Below are 22,072 nucleotides of genomic sequence, written 5' to 3'. Positions count from 1 at the left end.
TTGTGACCAAGTAGCATTGCCTTTATTTTAGGTCAAGTTCAGAGTAAGGAGAAAGATGCACCGAATATTTTATATCAAAGAAAAATATAACACGGAAAATATTAAAATGTAAAAACTGCCTGCTTACTCCCATTTCATAGTTGTAGACTGTTAGGCATTTGAACGAATAGAATGCCACGAAAGGCAAAAACTCTGCAAAGTAGCCGAGCCTGGGCTATTTTACTGGTTGAATGGCTAGCTTTTGTGGTTTTGGCCCAGGCCCAGAATGGTGTTCAAGAGTGCATTTTTGTTAGTAAACCATGGATAAGCAAGTACTGGCATCAGAACTCTTCCCTCAGTTGTCATTGAGTTTACAGTCATTTCACCAGAGCATTTCTGGTTGATATCTCTGGTTGGATATTTGGATGACATCATTTTCAACCAGAGCAATCTGTTTCACATTTTGCTGTGAAGACTTGGGCTAGGAGAAGAGAGAGACATAAACATTAGTTTAATTGTCCTGGCTTGACTTAAGACAGATAGTAAGATCTCATTTTTTCTACTAAACGAAGAGTGACAATTAAAAAAGATAGGTTCTATCATTATGTATAGTTTCACATATTTAGGGATACTTTTTCCTGTTTCTGTTTTGTGGTTGGAATTGCTCCCTAGGAAGCAGTTATAAGATTCCTCTTTATTTCTCCTTATTCCTTAAAAAACAAATGACTAAAACAACAAAATCCAAACCAAAAACCCAGCCCAAACCCGTCAATCCCTAGTGTGTCTTCAGCAGATCCAGGGTAGGATCTTGGGGCAGACCCAGTAATAGCTGGAAGCAAAGGGGAGAACAGGATGGACTCGTGAAGCCTGCCTTACTGTTATCCCCTTTGTGGGTCAGGCCAGTTCCAGATCCCATTAGGAAAAAAACCTCCCTCTAGTCTGAATCTGTTTTTTTGCTCCTCTGAAATGCAAGGAGCCTAATTTCTAAAGGTTGTGTACCTGAATACCTACCAGCCTACCATTAACATTTATGTTTAACTTTGCCATCTCTTTCTGACCTAATTTGAGAGAAGGAGAAGGAGAGAGAGACACTGAAACCTACTGGTTTCCCCTTAGTTATAAGCAACAAAAAAGCTCCTAAAAATATGGAAAGTGTTCTGTATTTTCTTTTTGAAAGGAGAGCAAAATAAGGAAGTAGTTGGGATTGTGCTACAGTTTGCCCGGAGAAGAATTTTGACGAGAGGCCACACGTGGTAGATCGCAGCATGTACCAGAGAGCAGACAGGCTGCACCCTGTTGGAGGGAATGCAGTTTAGGGGTGGAGGCTAGGAGAGCTAGCCGGCCCTCAGGAGAAAAGTCTCCCAGGGCAATATAATGGCACATGACTCTGGTCCATGTGGCTCAGGCTCTGTGAGCTTCTGAGGTACTCTTGTTATTGCTCCTCTTATCTTGACTCTTACTCTTCCTTATTACCTAATAATAGGAATCATACAAAAAGTATATCCCACGTGTTCAGGGCATCTCTGGGTAGAAATGAAATGCTGCCTTAAAGGCATTTTTATATATGGTATTTTATAGTATTTTGAATATAATAGGCAGAGGGACTCTGTCTAGTGGAACCATGTTACTTTCTGTCTTTGGTTATAAAAGCACGTAGAGGGCAGGCAACACAAAATAACTTTTGGGTCTTTCCACATGCTTTCCCCAGACCTATAGGCTCTGCAAGCATCTGGTCTGCTTTCCAAGTTATTGCAGGTCACAGATCTACCAAATATTTTGATACAGCATAAAAAGGGTCAATTGGTTTCCAAACTCTAGTATCACTGTTCTCATTGCCTGATCACCAACCCACATTTTAAGTGTTTGTTACTGCAGTTCCCCACTCTTGTGTTAATTGGGGCATGGGCTAAAATGCTGTAAACAGAGACCCCAAAATACAACAGTGGCGTAAATAAAACAAACTAATTTTTTTTTCATGCAGAATTTCTGAAAGTGAGAGGTTCAGGCATCTTTGCTCCCTGTGGTTGTTTATGAACCTAGGCTCCTTTCATCTTGTTCTTCTGTCCTTCGTGAGAGTGTTGTTCTCATCGGCAGCATTGCATCTGGGTTGCTGATGTGTCTGTGTTCCTGTCCATAGGAAAGAGGGAGCATAGTTTAGTCTAGGGCAAATCCCTGCCTGTTAGGTGACGTAGAAGTTGCATGGTCACTTTTGGTCATACTGTATTGGTGAGAACTTGCCACAATTAGCTACAAAGAAGGTTGAGAAATAGTAGCTAAGAAGTTATGTGCTCTTTTGAAATTTGGGTGTAAAAGAAATCCTCTGTCCATTTTTCTGTAGGGTAATGTGCCTTGTTCATCTTTCATGATGCAAAGTTCTTTACATACTCTAGATTTGAATGCCTATTTGTGGATACAAATCACATGTATTTTCTTCCAATCTATGATGTACTTTTCATTTTGTTCATGATATCTTTTTATATAGAAATTTAGTATTTTAATGTAGTAAAGTTTGCAAATCTTGTTATAACCCTTTGATACAAATATACTTGATATTTGTAGATTTGATTCCAGGTACTCTCTCAGTTTTGTGGCTAGGGGTAGACAGGACAGACAACATGATAGATAGGCCCAGAAGCACTTGATTTTTGGTCAACTTTACTATTTCAATTTAAGAAAGAACAATGTTGTTTTTTTTTTTTTTAAAGATTTTATTTATTTGGCGGAGAGACACAGTGAGAGAGGGAACACAAGCAGGGAGAGTGGGAGAGGGAGAAGCAGGCTTCCTGCTGAGCAGGGAGCCAGATCTGGGGCTCGATCCCAGGACCCTGTGATCATGACCTGAGCCGAAGGCAGACGCTTAACGACTGAGCCACCCAGGCGCCCCAGAACAATGTTATTTTATTTTATTTTATTTTTAAGATTTTGCTCATTTATTTGAGAGAGAGAATGAGAGATAGAGCATGAGAGGGGGCAGGGTCAGAGGGAGAAGCAGACTCCCTGCTGAGCAGGAAGCCCGAAGTGGGACCCGATCCTGGGACCCCAGGATCATGACCTGAGCCGAAGGCAGTCGCTTAACCAACTGAGCCACCCAGGCACCCAGAACAATGATATTTTAAATAGGAGAACCAAAACTGTCTGAAGCATCTGTTTGATGCTTTATTTCATCATTCATTTCATGATTCGACAAGACTTATCATTATTTGTAGTTTTTCTAACTGAACAATTAATAGTTCTCAAAGTTGTTTGTTAAAACACTTACCTAAACTTCATTATGAATTTAGGAGACTTTGATAGTTATAAAAATAGGAAAGTCAGATTGAAGAGCTGATCTGAGAGATGTGAGATCAAATTTGGCGTGGAATTCAGTGTTCAACTGCTGGATATGTCCAGAATGCAGTTAAAGTGTGGTCTCAAACTCAAGAGAGGAGCCAGGCCTGCAGGTGTCAGCTGATGACCAGGAAGTCCAGAGGAGACTGTTGAAACCTGGATAATCATTAAGTTCTTCAAGAAGAAAGAGCAAATAAGGACATCCTGAGGGCTATTCCCGCATTTAGAGGTCAAAAAGAAACCAGATGAAGAGACAGATATTAGGTCATTTAATTTTCGTTAGCAACCATGTGAGATACATGGTAGCGTTTTGGTTTTGCAGGTGAGATGTGGTGAACTTGGGAGATAACTTTATGTAGATTGTATAGACAAAAGCTGGTAGAACTGGTACTCGAGAGCCTTGATGACTCTGAAGCCTGTAGGAATCCATTACATCTCCTGCTTATAGAAGGTGGGAGAGCCTTTCACTGAGGAGGAGGTTGTCCTTGGTTCCAGATGAATTTCTGGGAAGTTGAAAGGCTTGCAAGGAACCCCTGGATTGTGAGTTCTGTTACTGTCGGTCGTGGTGGGGAGAACAGCATTGCAGTGGGAGGATGCCCATTAGGAAGGTAATGGAGTGTGGCCCCTCCAAAGTCCCATTTCATGAATTGTACTGGGAGAAGGAAAGAAAGAGAGGAGGAGTTTGAAGGACTCTAAGTGCTTGGTATTTGTTTCTTTGGTTTGGGGTGGTGGTGCGGAAAGGTCTGAGTAAATTTCGGGTTAGGAAAAAAGGACCGACTGGAGCGTGGAATTGCATCAGGAGCACTGGTGGAGGGACAGCGCCTGTTCATGTCCAGTGATGCAGTCTCCAAGAGTGGATAGTTCGTTTTTATTTAAAGAGACACATGATATTATGGGTGATAGTGTTTGTTAACTTGCCTCCTACGATAGTATGTGTGTTGTTTTTTGGGGTTGGAGTCTTGAGGGTAAATGAAAAAGGCAGTGGAGCCAAGATGTGCTCTTTTCAATTATTTACCTTTAGAATGACTACTAATTAGGCTGTAATGATTGTTTTATTTTTTTTAAAGATTTATTTATTTATTTGAGAAAGCAAAAATGAGAGAGAGAGAGAGAGTACATGAGAGGGGGGAGGGTTAGAGGGAGAACCAGGCTCCCCGCTGAGCAGGGAGCCCGATGTGGGACTCAATCCCGGGACTCCAGGATCATGACCTGAGCCGAAGGCAGTCGCTTAACCAACTGAGCCACCCAGGCGCCCCTGTAATGATTGTTTTAAATGAATGATAATTTTATTTATAAATTGTGAAGAACCTTTTTTTAAGTGAGTCACTTTGAAATACATTTTTTCTGTAGATGAACTGCTGTAATCCTACAAATAAGGTTCTTAACAGTTATTACTAAGATGAAACGCCACTGAGTCAGTTGTAAGGTGCATACAAAGAAGTGTGCTATGTTTCAATTATTTCAACGATCATGTTGCAATAGAGAGTAAATGTAAATCACGCCATTACATACAAAAACTCTTCCTGTATTAGTGAAGCGCTGATCACATACATAAACTCTTCCTGTATTAGTGAAGCACTGCCATTGCTCTTTGAATCTTCTTCCCATGCCTTGTATACATTACAGATAAATCCACCAAAGATTGATTTAAATGCGAAAATGACTTTTTTAATCCTCTTGTTCACTATTAAGCAGAAATCAAAGAACAGTCTGCAGAAGAAGATGCTGAAGCAGAAGTGGACAACAGCAAACGGCCGATCCCAGTCCTTCAGCGTTCTGTGTCTGAGGAATCTGCGAGCTCCCTGGTCTCTGTTGGTGTAGAAGCCAAAATCAGGTTAGAGAAGGAATGCAGCTGGGTTGGGGATTAGTGACAGGTGGGGAGCTGCCATAGAATTCAGAGAGTACAAGCTTGGTATGTAAATGTGGATGGGATTTTATTATTTAATAGTTTTAGATTTATGGCTGATGCCTCTTTGTGTTGTTGGGGTAAAGTATGTCTGTGGGCTTAGGTGATTGCAGAACAGACCAGTGGACTAGCATGTTACCTTCCGCAGACCAGAGCAGAGTATCAGCAGCACGCTGGTCCTAGCTGAACAAACAACTCCAAGCTTCAGTGTAAGGATTGATTCTTGACATTGACCTGTAAACTTTATACTCTTTCCTTACTCTTTCTTCATTCTTTAAAAAAAGAAATAGAGGACATTATAACCTATCTGTGTATACTTCAGCTTTGAAGTCTTGGAGTTTTTTAGATCTTATTTGAAAGACATGAATAAAACTATAAAATCATTTATTAGTTGAATACTCCCATCTTCTTGAAATGTTTTCTTTCTTTTGCTTTTGACACCCCTGCCGCCTCATTTTTTGCTGGCTTTTGCAGAGACTCCCTGCTTTTATAATGTTGGGTCCTCAGTGGAGTCTTCAGCATGCACACTTTTATCTCTCCTCCCTCTCTGGGAATGCTCCTTTAGTGTGATGGCTAAGTTCTGTCTGTGTGCTGATGAACCCCGTATTTATATTTCCAGGGCTGACCTTTCTCCGAACTGCAGACTTTCCGTCTGTTTGACATCTCCATTTGGAGGTGTATACTAGATACCTCATCCATACATGGTTTGTTCCCCACTTTGGAAAAGGTTTGAAAATTCTCAAAAGAGTAGGCTGAAAGATAAAACAGTCCCCAACAGACTTTACTCATTAATCCTGCTTCTTTTTCTTCTTTCTTCTTCTTCTTTTTATTTTTTTTTAAAGGTTTTATTTATTTGAGAGAGAGACAGAGCATGAGCAGTGGGGAGGGGCAGAGGGAGAAAGAGAAGCAGACTCCCCGCTGAGCAGGGAGCCCGACGTGAGACTCCATCCCAGGACCCTGGGAACATGACCTGAGCTGAAGGCAGATGCTTAACCAGCTGAGCCACCCAGGGGTCCCCCCTGCTTTATTTTTCTTAGTAGCACTTGCTATTTCTCAACAGTTCATTTGATTAATTATCAATATCATGTGAGTTGTGTGAAGGCAGTACTTTTTTCTGTTTTCTATTGGATTGATAATTTCTATTGATTATACATTATATTTTGTTTTTTAAGATCGTTTCCCTTAAAAGTCAAACCTCATGTCTCTTTACCCTATTGAGTTTAATTCTGAAAGAATTCAAACTTACCATTCCAATTGGTTTCTTAGTCTCAATAATGTAAGTGCTTTATCATATTTTCATATCTCTTTGCATCTCTCATCTAGCATCTCATGCTATAGTTTTTATTTTTTTTTAGATTTTTTAATTTATTTGAGAGAGATAGCAACAGAGATAGTGAGAAAGAATACGAGCAGAGAGGAGAGGGAGAAGCAGGCTCCCCACTGAGCAGGGATCCTGATGCAGGACTTGATCCCAGGACCCTGGGATCATGACCTGAGCTGAAGACAGACGCTTAACCCACTGGGCTACCCAGGCGCCCTCATGCTGTAGTTATTTTAGATATATTCTTCCTTATTTCTGTTTCCCTTGTCTTGGCCCCCTAACTTCCCCCCCAATTTTAAAAATTGAGGTTTAATTTATATACAGTGAAATTCACCCATTTCGTGAGTTGACTGTTGTATACAGTGACATAACCACTACCACCATGAGATAAAGAACAGCCCATCATACTGAAAAAGCCCCTGAAGCCTGTTTGTTGCCAGCTCTGACTCCAGCTTCCACCCTTGGCAGCTGCTTGTCTTCTTTTTTTTTTTTTTTAAAGATTTTATTTATTTATTTGAGAGATAGAGAGCACATGAGAGGGGGGAGGGTCAGAGGGAGAAGCAGACTCCGTGCTGAGCAGGGAGCCTGATGTGGGACTTGATCCCAGGACTCCAGGATCATGACCTGAGCTGAAGGCAGTCGCTTAACCAACTGAGCCACCCAGGCACCCAGCTGCTTGTCTTCTGTAGGTCCCTGTCGTTTTGCCTTTGCAATAACATAGAAATGGAATTGTAGAGTATGTGTTCTTTTGATTCTGGCCTTTTTTACTTAGCTGATGCCTTTTTTACTCTTTTTCTGGCCTTTTTACTCATCTCTGTTATTGTATGTATCAGTAGTTGCCTCCGTTTTATTGCTGAACACGATTCTATTTTATGGAGGCTCCTACCACAGTTTATCCATTTCCTAGTTCAGGAATATTTGGGTAGTTTCCAGTTTTGGGCAATTATGAATACCATTGGTATAAATATTCACTCACAGGTTTTGGTGTGAACATAGGGTTTTTATTTCACTTAGATAAATACCTAGGCTAGGAGAAAGGTAATTTGAAAAGAAAATGCCAACGTGTCTTCCATGTGTGGCTGTACTGTTTTGCATTCTCATGAATGATGTATGACAGTTGCAATGAGAACATGGATTAAAAGAACTATTTTTTTTCCTTTCGACTTTATTTTTATAAAGTACACCACATTTAAGTGTGTGTATGTATATGTGTGTCTTTCCGTCTGTTTCAGTGGACAACAGTTTATCATGAAATTGAAAAATGTAAATCGGTAATTAGTTGAGGGACACAATTTGAATTTAAGATAAAAAAAATTCCCTAAAAATATTATAGTTTATCACCTGTAATGTAAGACATTATGAAAGTTCATGGAGTAGATAGTACGAGGTTATGGTGCAAACTTCAGTGCCTGAGAAGTAAGGTTTGGGTGCAGCAGCTGTAACTATGTCATGAAGAGAAAATATATCCAAGAGGAGCAGTCCTTTTATTCTCTTTATTATAATTTTTAAATATTTTTTCCCTTTTTATGGTGACAAAAGTATTAAGTAATACTTTAAAACAATGTATTTTTTTAAAGATTTAATTTATTTGAGAGAGTAGAGGGAGAGAGAGAATCTCAAGCCGACTCCCCACTGAGTGCAGAACCCAGTCTCACATGACCCTGAGATCATGACCTGACCCAAAATCAGGAGTCAGACGCTTAACTGAGCTACCCAGATGCACCTAAAACAATATTTTAAAAAATTAACATCAATGCAGAAAAATCCATAATGAATGAAATATAATTTTTTTTAAGCTAAGAAATACTGTTTTTATTCTGGTATTTTTTTGAGTTTTTATTTAAATTCCAGTTTGTTAAAATACAGTGTAATGTGGGGCACCTGGGTGGCTCAATTGCTGGGCGGCTGCCTTTGGTTCAGGTCATGATCCCAGGGTCCTGGGATCAAGCCCCACATCGGGCTCCCTGCTCTGCGGGAAGCCTTCTCCCTCTCCCACTCCCCCTGCTTGTGTTCCTGCTCTCGCTGTGTCTCTCTCTGTCAAATAAATAAAATCTTTTTAAAAGAAATAGTGTAATGTTACTTTCAGGTGTACAGTAATAGTGATTCAACACTTCCACACATCACCCAGTGCTCATCACAACAAGTGCACTCCTTTTTTTTTTTAAAAAAGATTTTATTTATTTTTTGACAGAGACACAGTGAGAGAGGGAACACATGCAGGGGGAGTGGGAGAGGGAGAAGCAGGCTTCCCGCGGAGCAAGGAGCCAGATGCGGGGCTCGACTCCGGGATCATGACCTGAGCCCCTGAGCCGAAGGCAGACGCTTAACGACTGAGCCACCCCGGCGCCCCACAAAAAGTGCACTCCTTAATCCCCATCACCTGTTTCTCCTGTCCTCCCGCCCACCTCCCCTCTCCCAACCAGCAGTGTGTTCTCTGTAGTTAAGAATCTGTTTTTGTTTTGCTGCTGCCCTCGCGCCCCTCCCCCCCGCCATTGTTCTTCTGTTTTGTTTCTTAAATTCCACATATCAGCACAGGGAAAAGAAAAAGTAAAAGAGTGATGCAAAACCAAGAAACAGACTCTTAACTCTAGAGAACAAACTGAGGGTTACACAGGGGAGGTGTGTTTCTGGGGAATGGATGAAATAGGTGATGGGGATTATAAGGAGGGCACTTGTCCTGATGAGCGCCTGGTGTTGTATGGAAGTGAAGAATCACTAGGTTCTGCACCTGAAACTAATTAACTGCACTGTTTGTTAACTAACTGGAATTTAAATAAAAACTTGAATAAAATACTCCATCATAAATAATAATAAAATAAGGGGTGAATGGATAAAATGAGAAAAACAAAATACTGCTAATGGGTAAAGCTGATTGATGGGTTCATGAGCATTTATGAACTATTATTCTACTTTTGTATCTTTGTTCAAAAGTTTCTGTAATAAAAAGTCAAAGATGCATGTGATCTTTAAAAAACAAAAAAGCCCCCAAAACAACAACAGAATTCCATACGAGTGAAATCATACTGTATTTGTCTTTCTCTGAATTATTTCGCTTAGCATAGTAGTCTCTACTCCATCCATGTTGTTGCAGATGGGAAGATTTCATTCTTTGTTATGGCTAATATTCCATTGTGTATAAACTACATCTTATCCATTCATCATTCGACGGACACTTGGGCTGTGTCCATATCGTGGCTATTGTAAATAATGCCGCAGTAAACGTAGGGAGTGCATGTACACATGCACCTTTGAGTTTGTGTTTTTGTATTCTTTGGGTAAATACCCAGGAGTGTGATTGCTGGATCATAGGGTAGTTCTATTTTTTACTTTTTGAGGAACCTCCATACTGTTTTCCACAGTGGCTGCACCAGTTTACATTCCCACCAACAGTGCAAGACGGTTCTCCTTTCAAGGAGCAGTCTTTCAATTCTATTCTTTCTAAGGTCCCTTATTAAGCATCTATTCCATAAGCATATATTGTTTTTGTCTTTTAACTTTTTAATTTTATTGTAGTTAATAGATGTTTAGAATAAATTTACGTTTTCAGAAAAATTGAGCAAATGGTACAGAGTTCCCGTTCCCAGCCTGCCCTCCTTCCCTGAGTTTCCCCTTTATTAGCATTGTGCCTTAGTGTGGTACATTTGTTACAATTGTTACAACTAGTATTGATACATTACTAATAACTAAACACCATAGTTTACATTAGGGTTCATTCTTATATAGTTCTATCAGTCTTGACAAATGCCTAATGTCATACATTTGCCATTACAGTGTATCATGGGAAATAGTTTCACTGCCCTAACATTGCCTGTGCCCTACCTATTTATCCCTTTTCCACTTCTATTGAACTCTTTCACACACACCCCTCATCACTGACTACTTACCCCAGTAAGCCCTTAAATCTACATTTTTATGTCTCTGTGTTCACGTGTGTTTTATATCTGTGTCATGCATAAAGAATGGTCCATCAGGTGCTTCAATAAAACTTTGTCATCACAGGTTTTCCAGCTGGTATGTTGTCCAGTGGCCATTAAACCATTAAACCCTTCCCTCTTTCCCAGCCTCAGCTTTACCTTCTTCATTCTTCTTTATTACTTACACTTTTCTTGAATTAGATTAAAATTGTTTTTCTAAGTACAAGCTGGAATTTTTTGATTTGGTAGGTCTACTTTAAAAAGTCATGCTATGAATTGCTAATGTATAATTGATTATTAAACTTAATTGTTCTTATAGCCTATACATACTCAAGCTTAGCTTGCGCTAATGTCGTAATATTTAATTTTAAAGCACAAGTACCTTTAGTCTGTCACTTTAAAAATAGTTGAATAAAACTACTTTCTCCTGTCTTTCTTACTTTTCATTTCAACCAGTGAACAGCTCTGCGCTTTTTGTTACTGTGGTGAAAAAAGTTCCTTAGGACAAGGAGACTTAAAACAATTTAGAGTAACGCCTGGGTTTATGTTGCCGTGGAAAAGCCAGCCTTCTAGCAAGAAGGACATTGATGACAACAGCAATGGAACCTGTGAGAAAATACAAAACTCAGCACCACGAAAACAAAGAGGACAGAGAAAGTAAGCAATTTTGAATAAATGGTTGGAATGCAGTAAGGCTATCTATAATGTATTTTCATCTCAGTGAATAGACAAATGGGGTTGTTACTGAATCATTTCTCATGTTTTTCAACATTCGTAGGATGCTTTATGCCTCACCATTACCACCATAAAACACTCCATTTCTCAAAATTTCTTGTGTAAAAAAAGTGTGTTATCTTAATTGTATATTAAAATCAGTGTGATCACAAAAGTTAACCTTTAGAAGAAAACTTTAAAGAACATAACATAAACCTAGAAGGAGTTTATGGAAAGAAGGTAAAACAGATCAGTGAAGTCTTTCTTTTGTTCCTTTGAATAAGTTTTTGATTGTTTGTAAGAATATAACCTAACAGAATGAGAAAACCAAGATGGTTTTCTCTACCCATGTTCTTTTTTTTTCCTCTACCCATGTTCTTTATTTATCATTTAAGTTATTTTTATGGTTCAGAGGATATTGAGCCTGTCCTATAATCTGTTATAGTACAGGGTTAACTTTCTTTCTAAGTAATTATATGCTCAGAATGCCCTTTCTAAAGTTAAAGAAGAAGCTCTTTTCTTTTTTAATGAAATAATAATTTACTAAGGTATTTGTATAACTATACATGTGTGTCTGTGTTCATCAACATTATAGTTACCTAAAACTTCTCTCTGATAAGTTTAATTTTGGAATTAAAAATTTTTTTTGTATGTTGCTAAGTTTGGTTTAAAGGCTATCTTAATATGTGGATTTGGCTCTGGTAGTTGAGGGAGTAGAAGTTTCTGTAGTCGATGAGAAAGTGTAAAATTAATTTAGCTTGGAAGGCCAACCAGCTCTGCCCCTTGAGGGTGATGATGTAATCCTCCAAGTGCTTATCTGGCTTCTATCCAAATTTAGGTACTAAGGCATTGTTGTGTTGTCCTTATGTGATTGGCTCCTTCTTTTGGACTGCAGCCAGTGCCTTGAAGACCTGAAGTAGGAAATGAAACAATAACAAAGAGAATCTTTTAAAAAAATTTAAGGTGGAACAGCTTAAGGAAGTTTAGAAGTCCTATGTTTAGCATCTTGATGTTTGAAAGTTTGAAAGGCCAGAGCTAGATCATACAGAGGAGCTTTTCCTTTTGGAATCAATTGAGTGCTCACATCCTAATAAAATACATCAAAAGTCTAGCAAACTTGTAATGTCCATCAGTAATTAGCAAATCTAATGGACTGAACCAGCTTATATCTCATATCCTCATGTTCTCCCTTTGAATAATGGCAATTATATAAACACTTATTCTGGGAAATACAGTTGGGCTTCGTTTACTTATTTTATAAGCTGAGTTAATTTTTGGTGAAAACTTTTATGGGCTAAGATAAGTGTGTAAAAAGGATCCTTGGTTTAGTCTTTATATACACTTAGTGTTTACCAGTGTATTAAGTAATGATAACAAGACAGTTAATGGACTTTAGGAGTAAAACACATTTATAAAATTTGGAATTCATTTAGGGGTAGACAGTTTAATTTGGTAATGATTTTAAATAGTTACAAAATATATTACTGATGAGTAGAAACCACATAAGCTTGTTTTTGTTTTTAATATGAAGAGGTTTTAAAAAGAATTTTTCTCTCTTGATGGCATTAAATTGTAAGAATATGTAATTGGAGGTTCTTTTTCTCTTTTGTTTTAGACTTAAATTTTGGGGGTATGTGTTTCAGCTGTCTTCTCCTGATGGTCTTTCTTAAGTTGGGCTGCTGTCATCCTTAGGGTTGACATCAGCATCTCGCTGATATGGTATATCCGTAAAAACTGATTGCAGAACCTAAAGGTGAAATATGATTAAGCTAGTGGTTAGGAATTGGTTAGTAATAGACTGATCAGTCATTTCATTAGTTTTTATACCCATCTCGCCCTTCAAATACTGGTACAAAGGAAATATCTTAGAACAATACATTAATCTTTATAGATTCGTTCGTCTTTTTCCCCCCCTCTCAATAAAAGAACAATGATTAGTAACTGTTCGTCTTTTTCCCCCCTCTCAATAAAAGAACAATGATTAGTAATGAAGAATCTATTTGTAGGAATGGAGATCATATTTATAGGAAAGAGTTTGTTCTCATTATATTGGGGGCATTTATAAAAATGAGAATTTAAAGTTAGAATAGCATGCTAAAAAAGTGAGTCTATGCATTTCTAATGCTGAACATAAAAAATACTGGTTATTTTTATATGGCTTGATATTTAAATGTACTTATTGAAATATGTTAATACTTTTTTTCTTTCAATGATTCCAGGTATAAAAAAGTTTAGTACCCTGGTCATTGTGCTGATTTTCTCTTAATAGGAATCATGATAAATATCCAGCATACAGAAGTGCAGTGAGTTATGATCTATATTCAATAGTGATTTAATCCAGAATTATGATCAGGTTAAATACTATGATATCAGGAGAAGATTAAAGTTTTAGTGCCAGTCATCTGATTTCCCATATTTAATGTTTAGACACAGTAGTAGTCATTGTTTACTTAATGATCTCAATTAGTAGCTGAAGTTTGAAGGCTTTGAAAGTCTGAAATCGCCCATGTGTTGTATGCTTTATTATTCAGTGTTCATTTCTATACTGCTGTTTTTACTGTTACATTGTTGTCTTTATTCCCCACTCCACTAGTAGCTATTTTGTTTTTGCATTTTACTTCTGACTTGTGAGGTAAAGTCTTACTAGAGAGTACTTGCAACATCATGCCACAGACCAGCTGTCGAGATTTGTTGAGGGGCCTGTAAGAAAGCTCCAGCTGACACATCTGCTCCCGCTACCTCCCTCTTCACACTTTGTAGTGGGTTTTCATTTCCTCTGGGAAATAACCTTTCTTACATAACATTAACTGCCAGCTCCATCGTGCTAGTCCTCACAATAAAGCAAATTAAAATTTCTGATCCAGTTATGTTTCATAAGCATTTAACTGAGGCTGAAGGGAATATTTATTTTATGATAAAATATAGTTCCTGATTAGAATATTAGAGTGTCATTAAAAAATTATAGAATGGCAAAATAAACTTGTAACTGTAATTTTTAACACTTCCTTATGGATTTGGATACTTTCTTTTTAGTTGCTTACATGATAAAATATAGCAACCCAGTTTTATATTACACTATGAATAATAACAGTTGTATTCTACAAGTTGTTTTATGACAGTTTATGCCTAATAAATTAAAATTGATTTGGCAATACATTATACTAAGTTGTTATAAACAAAATAATTATTTACTTCTTACCACTTTCACATCTGTTTTGTTTTATTTTATTTTTCCAGAGAACGATCTCCTCTGCAGAATATAGTATCTTGTGTAAGTGTAAGCACGCAGACCGCTTCAGATGATCAGGCTGGTAAATTATGGGATGAACTCAGTCTGGTTGGCCTTCCAGATGCTATTGATATCCAAGCCTTATTTGATCCTACAGGTAGGAGCTGGTCTTCAGTGGATAACTATCTCTTGATTCTGTAGACATTTTTTATTTATTTATTTTTATTTTATTATGTTATGTTAATCACCATACATTACATCATTAGTTTTTGATGATTCTGTAGACATTTTAATTTTAGTGAGTTATCAACTTAATAGTAAATACCTTTCATCTAGAAATAATTATCACATTGTAAAAAATGTCATTGTTTAAGTATGCTTGCTTAGGTAAAATAAATTGTCTGACAATTATGTATATGTAATTTATTTAGCATCTGCACAGGGCCAACACTGAGCTGGATGCTTTTATAAATCTTTGTGTTTATTCTTATGTAGATAGTAGGGCCATGGAGGTCTGATAATTGAGGAAAGAAAATTTTAAAAGGAACTGTGAGAAGTTGGGGAACTTGGATGTCTGAGTCTATTTGATGCAGGGTGAAAGACAGTAGCTCTTAGCCATGTGGCTATCTTATTATAAGATAACACATAATCATGATATGGTGCTTTTGGGATTTTGAGTTAATTTCAGTTGAACTACATATTGATTGATAGTGGTTCAAGTGTTGTGTGGTAGAGAATTGAAAGACTGACAGGTTTTTAGTGATTGATGTGGGCTCTTGGTGTGGGATGAAGTGACTGGAGGTGTAAATGTAGCTTATTTGCCATTCATCCTCTTTGTCATAAAGTATTATATAATGTCCTTTGTTTTTTTATGTAAAGATACCAAATAAAATATAGTAATATTTAAATAGAATGACTAAGAACTCATTTTTTGTTGAAAAAAATCACTCCTTCAGTGATTGTCAAACTTGTGTGCATCAGAATCACCTAGAGGGCTTGTTAAAACAGATTTCTGGGAACCACTACAAGTTTTTGATTCAGTGAGTCTTGGTTGTGGTAGGATATTTTGCATTTCTTTTTTTTTAAATTTTTTTAAAGATTTATTTATTTGAGAGAGAGAGAGCATGAGTGTGTGCGAGAGCACGGGGGGAGGGGCAGAGGGAGACGGGGAGAGAGAATCCTCAAGCAGACTCCCTGCTGAGCACAGAGCGTGATGTGGGGCTTGATCCTGGGGCCCTGAGATCATGACCTGAGCCCAAATCAAGAGTTAGATGCTTAACCGACTGAGCCACCCAGGCACTCTGACATTTTGCATTTCTAACAAGTTCCCAGATGATACATTTGGGAAGGGCTGACTGCTTTAGTATGATCGCAAATACAGGGTGCCATTGTGTGTCTACATGTCAGAGTTAGTTTGGGGGCTTTACATCTTATTAGCGTTAATATGCTTCCTGTTTATTCATTTGCTTCTTTTCACTTCAACTGTTTTAGGCACTTGTTGGGCTCATCACCGTTGTGTGGAGTGGTCACTGGGAGTGTGCCAGATGGAGGAGCCATCATCAGTGAACGTGGACAAAGCTGTTGTCTCAGGGAGCACAGAAGTAAGTAGAAGTAACAAATATTTAATTAAGCCACAGTTTTGTAACATTTACTCTAGTCAACATAAAGGTTCACTTGCAAGAATTGTTTATTAAATGGTTACTGTAATGTAAAAACCCGTAAAATAGGAATTTTTAATTTTGTATCCAGGAGTAGTTTGTGCGTACCAGTAGAATGTGTATATCAAGCTGTGCAATAAATGTAAATCTTAAAAACAAATATTTTACATTTAAATCAGAAACATTTTATCAAAAACTAATGATATAATGTATGGTGATTAACATAACAATAAAAAATTTAAAGGGGAAAAAAAATAAAAATAATAAACCCCCCCCAAAAAAAGAAGTTAAAAACTTTAGAAATGAGAATTTCCAACTGTATTTATATTTGTGCAGTTACTCTTTAAGACAAAATGGTTCAATTAAGATTTAACATTAAGAGACAGCATTTGACAGGCCTTTAGTCCACAGTGTGCATCAGCTCTGTCAGATATTTTAAAAATCGATCCAGATATTTCTTTACAGTCAAGTTGGCGGTTCAGTTCATCTTTTTGGCACCATCCCAAAGTAATACCATGTACACAGTCTACTGTCTTTTAAAGTTTTCAGTGAGATTTTCATGTGATTTTGAAACGAGCACAAAAATATATGCAACATTTACCTTCCATCTATAAAGGAAACAAACCCTATGAAGTGAAATTGCTAGCTGCCTACAAATTCCCTTTGATTTTTGACAGTTATATTTGGGAGAAGTGAAACAGCCCTTCCAAAGGAATGTTAAAAATGGAATTTTGGCCGTAGAAATTATGTGGGCTTTAGCAGATGGAGTATAGGTAAAACTTTGCAAAGTGTAGTCAAGATAGGGACTTAGATTCAAGTAATTATTCAATTAGTATAATATTCGCTTTACTCAGATTATTAAAATGACCTAAATGTCATGGATGAGTAACTCCCACCTCAAGCTTAGTCAAATTAGAGTTCTTGTTTTGGAAATGTGGCATTACATTGAAATGCTTATGTCATCAAATTGTGAACAGTATAGTGCATGATAATAAATTCTGCAGTCTGGACATACTTCGATGGCCAGATCAAGACTGTGATAGATCAGTGAGCACTCTTTTTGTCACAGACTACTTCAGAAGTAGTGTTAGATTATTTTGTGGAAGTGAAAAATATTCTAGGAAAGGCAATGAACAAAGGCTAAAATGAACTTTGTGGTGTTCGATTGGAATCAGGGAATCAATGTAAACTGGTTTTTAATATTTATACAAATACAGAGATATAAATTTGTGTATACATGTGGGTTAGTATGTACACATACATTTCCTAGCTCTCCTCACTAAGACGGTTGTTAAAACTTGCCTCCCCCTGCCCTTTTTGGATAGAAGATACCATCCTTGTGTTTTAAATACTTACTGATAAATATTTAGATGGGATTTAGAGATGAAGTCTGTGCCCTCCTGCTGGCAGAGGAATCAAGGGCCATGGGAGACCTGCACTCCATCTCTTTATGGAGGCATTGTTATGGAGTGGGCAGGAGTGGTGGAATGCAGATGGAGGAGCCCTTAGACAGAGCGGTGGGGCCCCAGGGGGACTGTTGGCACATCGTCAAACCGTCACATCTTCACTCAGTTAAGTCAGTCCAGACTTAGGGTAGCATCAGTCTTCTGTTGCCATTTCTACAGTTTTTTGTTTGTTTTGTCTTTTGGTTTTCTCCATTATCAAATAGGCACAGGACTTAGCTAGAACTTCTCTCATTTGCTTGTCCCTAAGAAGAGTTTGTCTCACTGACAGAAATTCAAACCCGTAACAACACATTTGTTAATAAGTCTGTGGGGAAATAGGCACTCTTTTTTATTCCCTGCTGATAGGATGCAAATTGGTATAAATCTTCTGGAGAACAATTTGGTGATACCTAAAAACTATGAATTTTGACCTTTCTAGGATTCTGTCCTGAAAATATGCCTCCAATAATGCAAAATACTTGTGCTATTAAAAGTTAATAATTGCAGCATTGTTTAACTTGCAAAATACTGGAAACAACCTAAGTGGCCACGCATAATAAAATGATTGACTAAGCTATGGTATGGTTCATACAGTGGAATATTGTGTGTGTAAAAATACAGTGAGGAATATCTCTATGAAATGATGTGAAGTTGGTTCCAACATGTATTTTTAAGTGAAAAAAAAAAGTACAAAAGACCATTTATGAGATGTGCATCCTTTTATGTAAGAAAGGATGAAATATAAGAAAATATATGTGCATATGGTCAGTTTGGAAAATAAATACAGGAAGGCTAAACAGGAAACTGAAGAGATTGGTTACCTATGGCAGGTGAATAGGAAAGAGGTGGAAAGGAAATGGGAAAGGGTCTGATGTAGCATGGGTGAGGTGTGACAGACACTCTCAGAGATCTCTCTTTGTATAGCTTCTCTGACTCTTAGAACCATAGGAGTGTTTCACATACCCCCTAAATAAGCAATTACAACTATCTAGGATATGGGGGAATCCAAAAAGGAATATCAAAATTCACAGTAAAAGGAATAGGGAAGAAAAGAACTAACCTGAGTAACTGGCAGACAGTATCTTGACTGGTTAGCTGGAAAGCTCAAGACAAAAAGCACGGCATGTATGTGCTGGAGGAAATGTGTTTCTCACAAGGGTATGGGTTTGCAATTCTGAAACTACTTTATGTGTATATTGTAAGCGAACAGATTAGTTAAACATATGGTTGATAATGAGAACTAGGTTTTTCAGTGTTGGAGAAAGGAGCTACAAATAAGGAAAAGCTAAGATGAATTTTGTGTTGAAATGGAATCAGAAGTATCAGTATAAACTCATGGTTCTTAATATTTATGTAGACAGTTATAGAAATACAGATGTGTAGATGTGTGTATACACATGAGGCAGTATGCTTACATATAATTCCTAGTTCTGTCCCCTGTGAAGGCCTAGACATAGTGACCCTCAGCAGCTGTGAACACACCTGGTGCCCAGATCTTGGTTCCTAACCACTATTCGCCAATAAAAGGAACCGGGTTCCTTGAGAAGTAGTTCATGGTACGGGGAAAATACAACCTGAGGTGCCAGAAAGTAAGGAAGTGCTCAAAAAGATGAAGACTTGTTGAAGACACAGGAGCCAACCTGAAGGAGCTCCTAAGAGCTAGACCAATTTGAGCCACAACAAAAAATACAGGATTGGGTTTTCATTCACAGAATAAAATAAGTACACATGAGTCCATACTGATATGAATGAATGGATGAATGAATAAATGAATGAATAGCGCAAGTCAGTCATACCACTCTTTTACCTACCACACTTCAGTACTGGACTTCCTGTTTCATTCAGAGAAAGAGGAAAAAAACAAAACAAAAAACCAGTGCTCACTACCTGACAGGACTCTTCGTGATCTTCACCACCCCCATAAGTACTTCTAAGATGTCACTCACTCACTATGACTCTGCCCCTCATTTGCTTCCCTCAACTGTACCAGCCCCCTTCCTCTTCCTCAAATGCACCGGACATCTCTTCCCTCAGGGCCTTGGCACGTCCGGTTCCCTCTCTGTTGAATATTCTTCTTGGATATGTGATGGCTTGCTTCCTCATGTCCTTTAGGAATTTATTCAAGAGTTGCCTTGTCAGCGAGGGCTTTGCTCAGCTCCCTATTGAAAGTTTCAAGGGTCTTAGCCTCAAATAACATCCCTGTTCTATGGTTTTTTCCTTTGTACTTGTTGCCATCTAACATAGTATATAATTACTTAATGATCTTGTTAATCTTTCCTTACTAGAGTGATATTGCCAAGGATCTTTTTCTGTTTTGGTTATTCCTCAATAGATTATTTGTAGCCTAAATGAATAGCACTAGAGATCATTCATGGAATCACTCATAGTTACAGGAAAGATCCAAAGTGCCAGAGTGTTAACGGAGGTCACTAATGTAGTTAATTTTATAAAAATGTATGAATACATAATTGTCAAAAAAACCTCTAAAATAGAGTAGAGCTTTACAATTCTACCTAAGTGATGTGGGGTGGAGAGCAATGACAAAATCTTTGCTATCTCAAAATGTTCTCTATGGGTCAAACTATGTAGAAGTGCTATTGAACTTGGAATACATTTTTATTTTACCAAAAGACAGATGTTCTAAATTTGTTGACCTTTATTTTGATGACATGTGGATGAATGTATTATGATACCTACCTCAAAGAAAATAAACATTTCATCTGCCTCTTCAAGATAAAGGTGACATTTCAGCAATGAGAATGTAATGACTTCAAAGAAATGTGCTGGGGGTTGAGCATTTTGAAAATGGATGTTTGGAACTATTTCTGTTTGATATTTTATTGCTAGGATAGCAATAAAATTGTTTTACAAACAAAGTTTGTAAAAAACAAAAATTCTCACATTTGTCAAAAAATTTTGGACACAGAATTTTCTGTTCTGTTTAAAATATTCTGAAGTGGGTGCCTGGGTGGCTCGGTTGGGCGACTGTCTTTGGCTCAGGTCATGATCCTGGAGTCCCAGGATCTAGTCCCACATCAGGCTCCCCTGCTCACTGGGGAGTCGGCTTCTCCCTTTCACCCTCCCCCCTCTCATGTGCTTTTTCTCATTCTCTCTCTCTCAAATAAGTAAATAAAAAATCTTCTAAAAAAATATTCTGAAGAGTTTAGTATGTTTCAAACCCATTTGTTGAAAATAAAAGGAATACTTCTTCATTATGGAAGGTGAAAATTTAACTACATTTTGATAATTTTGGTTGGGATTGAAAAACAGTTTTAGAAATGATGCACTAATACTGTTTAGATCTTATTTTTGTTAGAATCATTTGTTTTTAACTCATGACAGATAGTGAAATAAACTCGTTAGAATCAGGCCTTTCAACCTAAGAAGACAGAGGAGAACAAGATGCAAAGGTCAGATGGAGGGGTTGTAGTGCTCTGTAAACTTTTTGATTGTCAGTATCTTTTAATAAGAAGTATTTGAGCCGGCATCATTATTATACATTCTCACTGGAATATGTATCTCTCCTTTATGACACTTTACCAACATTTGTAAGTTTACACTGTTGGTGTGAGTCTTTTATTAATTTCAGCCCCCCCTCAGGGCTGTATGCACCATGAGCACATGGATAATACCTGTTTCGGTTTATCATTTTATCTCCAGTGCTTAGCAGAGTACCTGGAACACAAGCGAGTTATTGATCGGATAAATGTATGCATGAATGAAATCTGCCAAGGAAGGGCAGTTAGCTGAACGGAACGGGAAGTGTTTATCTAGTGGCTGCCTCTGAAGCCCCAGCCGCGTGCAGGCCAGCTTCCCATGGCAAAGACCTAGCCAGTCTTGCTGAGGTTGAGAGATTCTGGTTTAATTAATATTATTATTCCTATTTAAAAATTAACATTTAATATAATTCTCTCAGTTTTTGTTTTTATTTATTTCCTTTCTGAATTATTCAAGAAGGTGGGGTGACACAGGGGACTGAGCTGAGCCCTGAGTCCCTTATGATTTCCTCAGTTTTGTTTTTTTAAGATTTTATTTATTTATTTGACAGAGGCACAGTGAGAGGGGGAAAAGAAGCAGGGGGAGTGGGAGAGGGAGAAGCAGGCTTCCCACAGAGCAGGGAGCCCGATGCGGGGCTCGATCCCAGGACCCTGGGACCATGACCTGAGCCGAAGGCAGACGCTTAACGACTGAGCCACCCAGGTGCCCCTGATTTCCTCAGTTTTTAAATGGCATTCTATATTAAATTGTTTAGTTTTTCTGTAATTTCCTTCAGATTGTTTTCAGTTTTTCCAGGGGGACCTTTATCTTTTGCTAGATTGAAGAATATGCTATACTGTGAACCTATGTTTCAGGAAAGGTAATGGTGTTTTTCTTTTAAATTCCTCTTTGGAGCCCTGGAGGTGCTACCAACATCTTGGAGATCTGGATAATTTGGATACTATCGATGGAATAGTTTGATTCTGAATGCTACAGATGTTTGATCATTTATTTACCTGAAGCCCCCATTTCCTGCACTCTGCTCATTGCCCTCCAAAAGATATTACCAGTAAACTTCCAACACATACTTCTGTTCTTTTGA

General features: G+C 37.9%; 1 protein-coding gene across 4 annotated transcripts in view; it reads left to right on the top strand.

The window, feature by feature from the left end:
• The window catches only part of KMT2C (lysine methyltransferase 2C), a 270,536-nt gene that overhangs the window by 95,643 nt on the left and 152,821 nt on the right, over nt 1-22,072 (top strand). For 3 of the 4 annotated variants that reach the window (XM_027573955.2, XM_027573957.2, XM_027573956.2), the window contains exons 3-6: nt 4,999-5,140; nt 10,904-11,104; nt 14,399-14,547; nt 15,882-15,991. In XM_027573955.2, coding sequence (XP_027429756.2) covers nt 4,999-5,140; nt 10,904-11,104; nt 14,399-14,547; nt 15,882-15,991 — 602 coding nt within the window. The remainder of the gene's footprint in view (nt 1-4,998; nt 5,141-10,903; nt 11,105-14,398; nt 14,548-15,881; nt 15,992-22,072) is intronic. The other variant, XM_027573958.2, reaches the window with a different exon arrangement.

Source organism: Zalophus californianus, chromosome 12 (genome assembly GCF_009762305.2).
Source record: "Zalophus californianus isolate mZalCal1 chromosome 12, mZalCal1.pri.v2, whole genome shotgun sequence".
Lineage (NCBI taxonomy): Eukaryota > Metazoa > Chordata > Mammalia > Carnivora > Otariidae > Zalophus > Zalophus californianus.
Note: the sequence above shows the minus strand (reverse complement) of the source record. Positions and strands in the feature narration are given on the sequence as shown.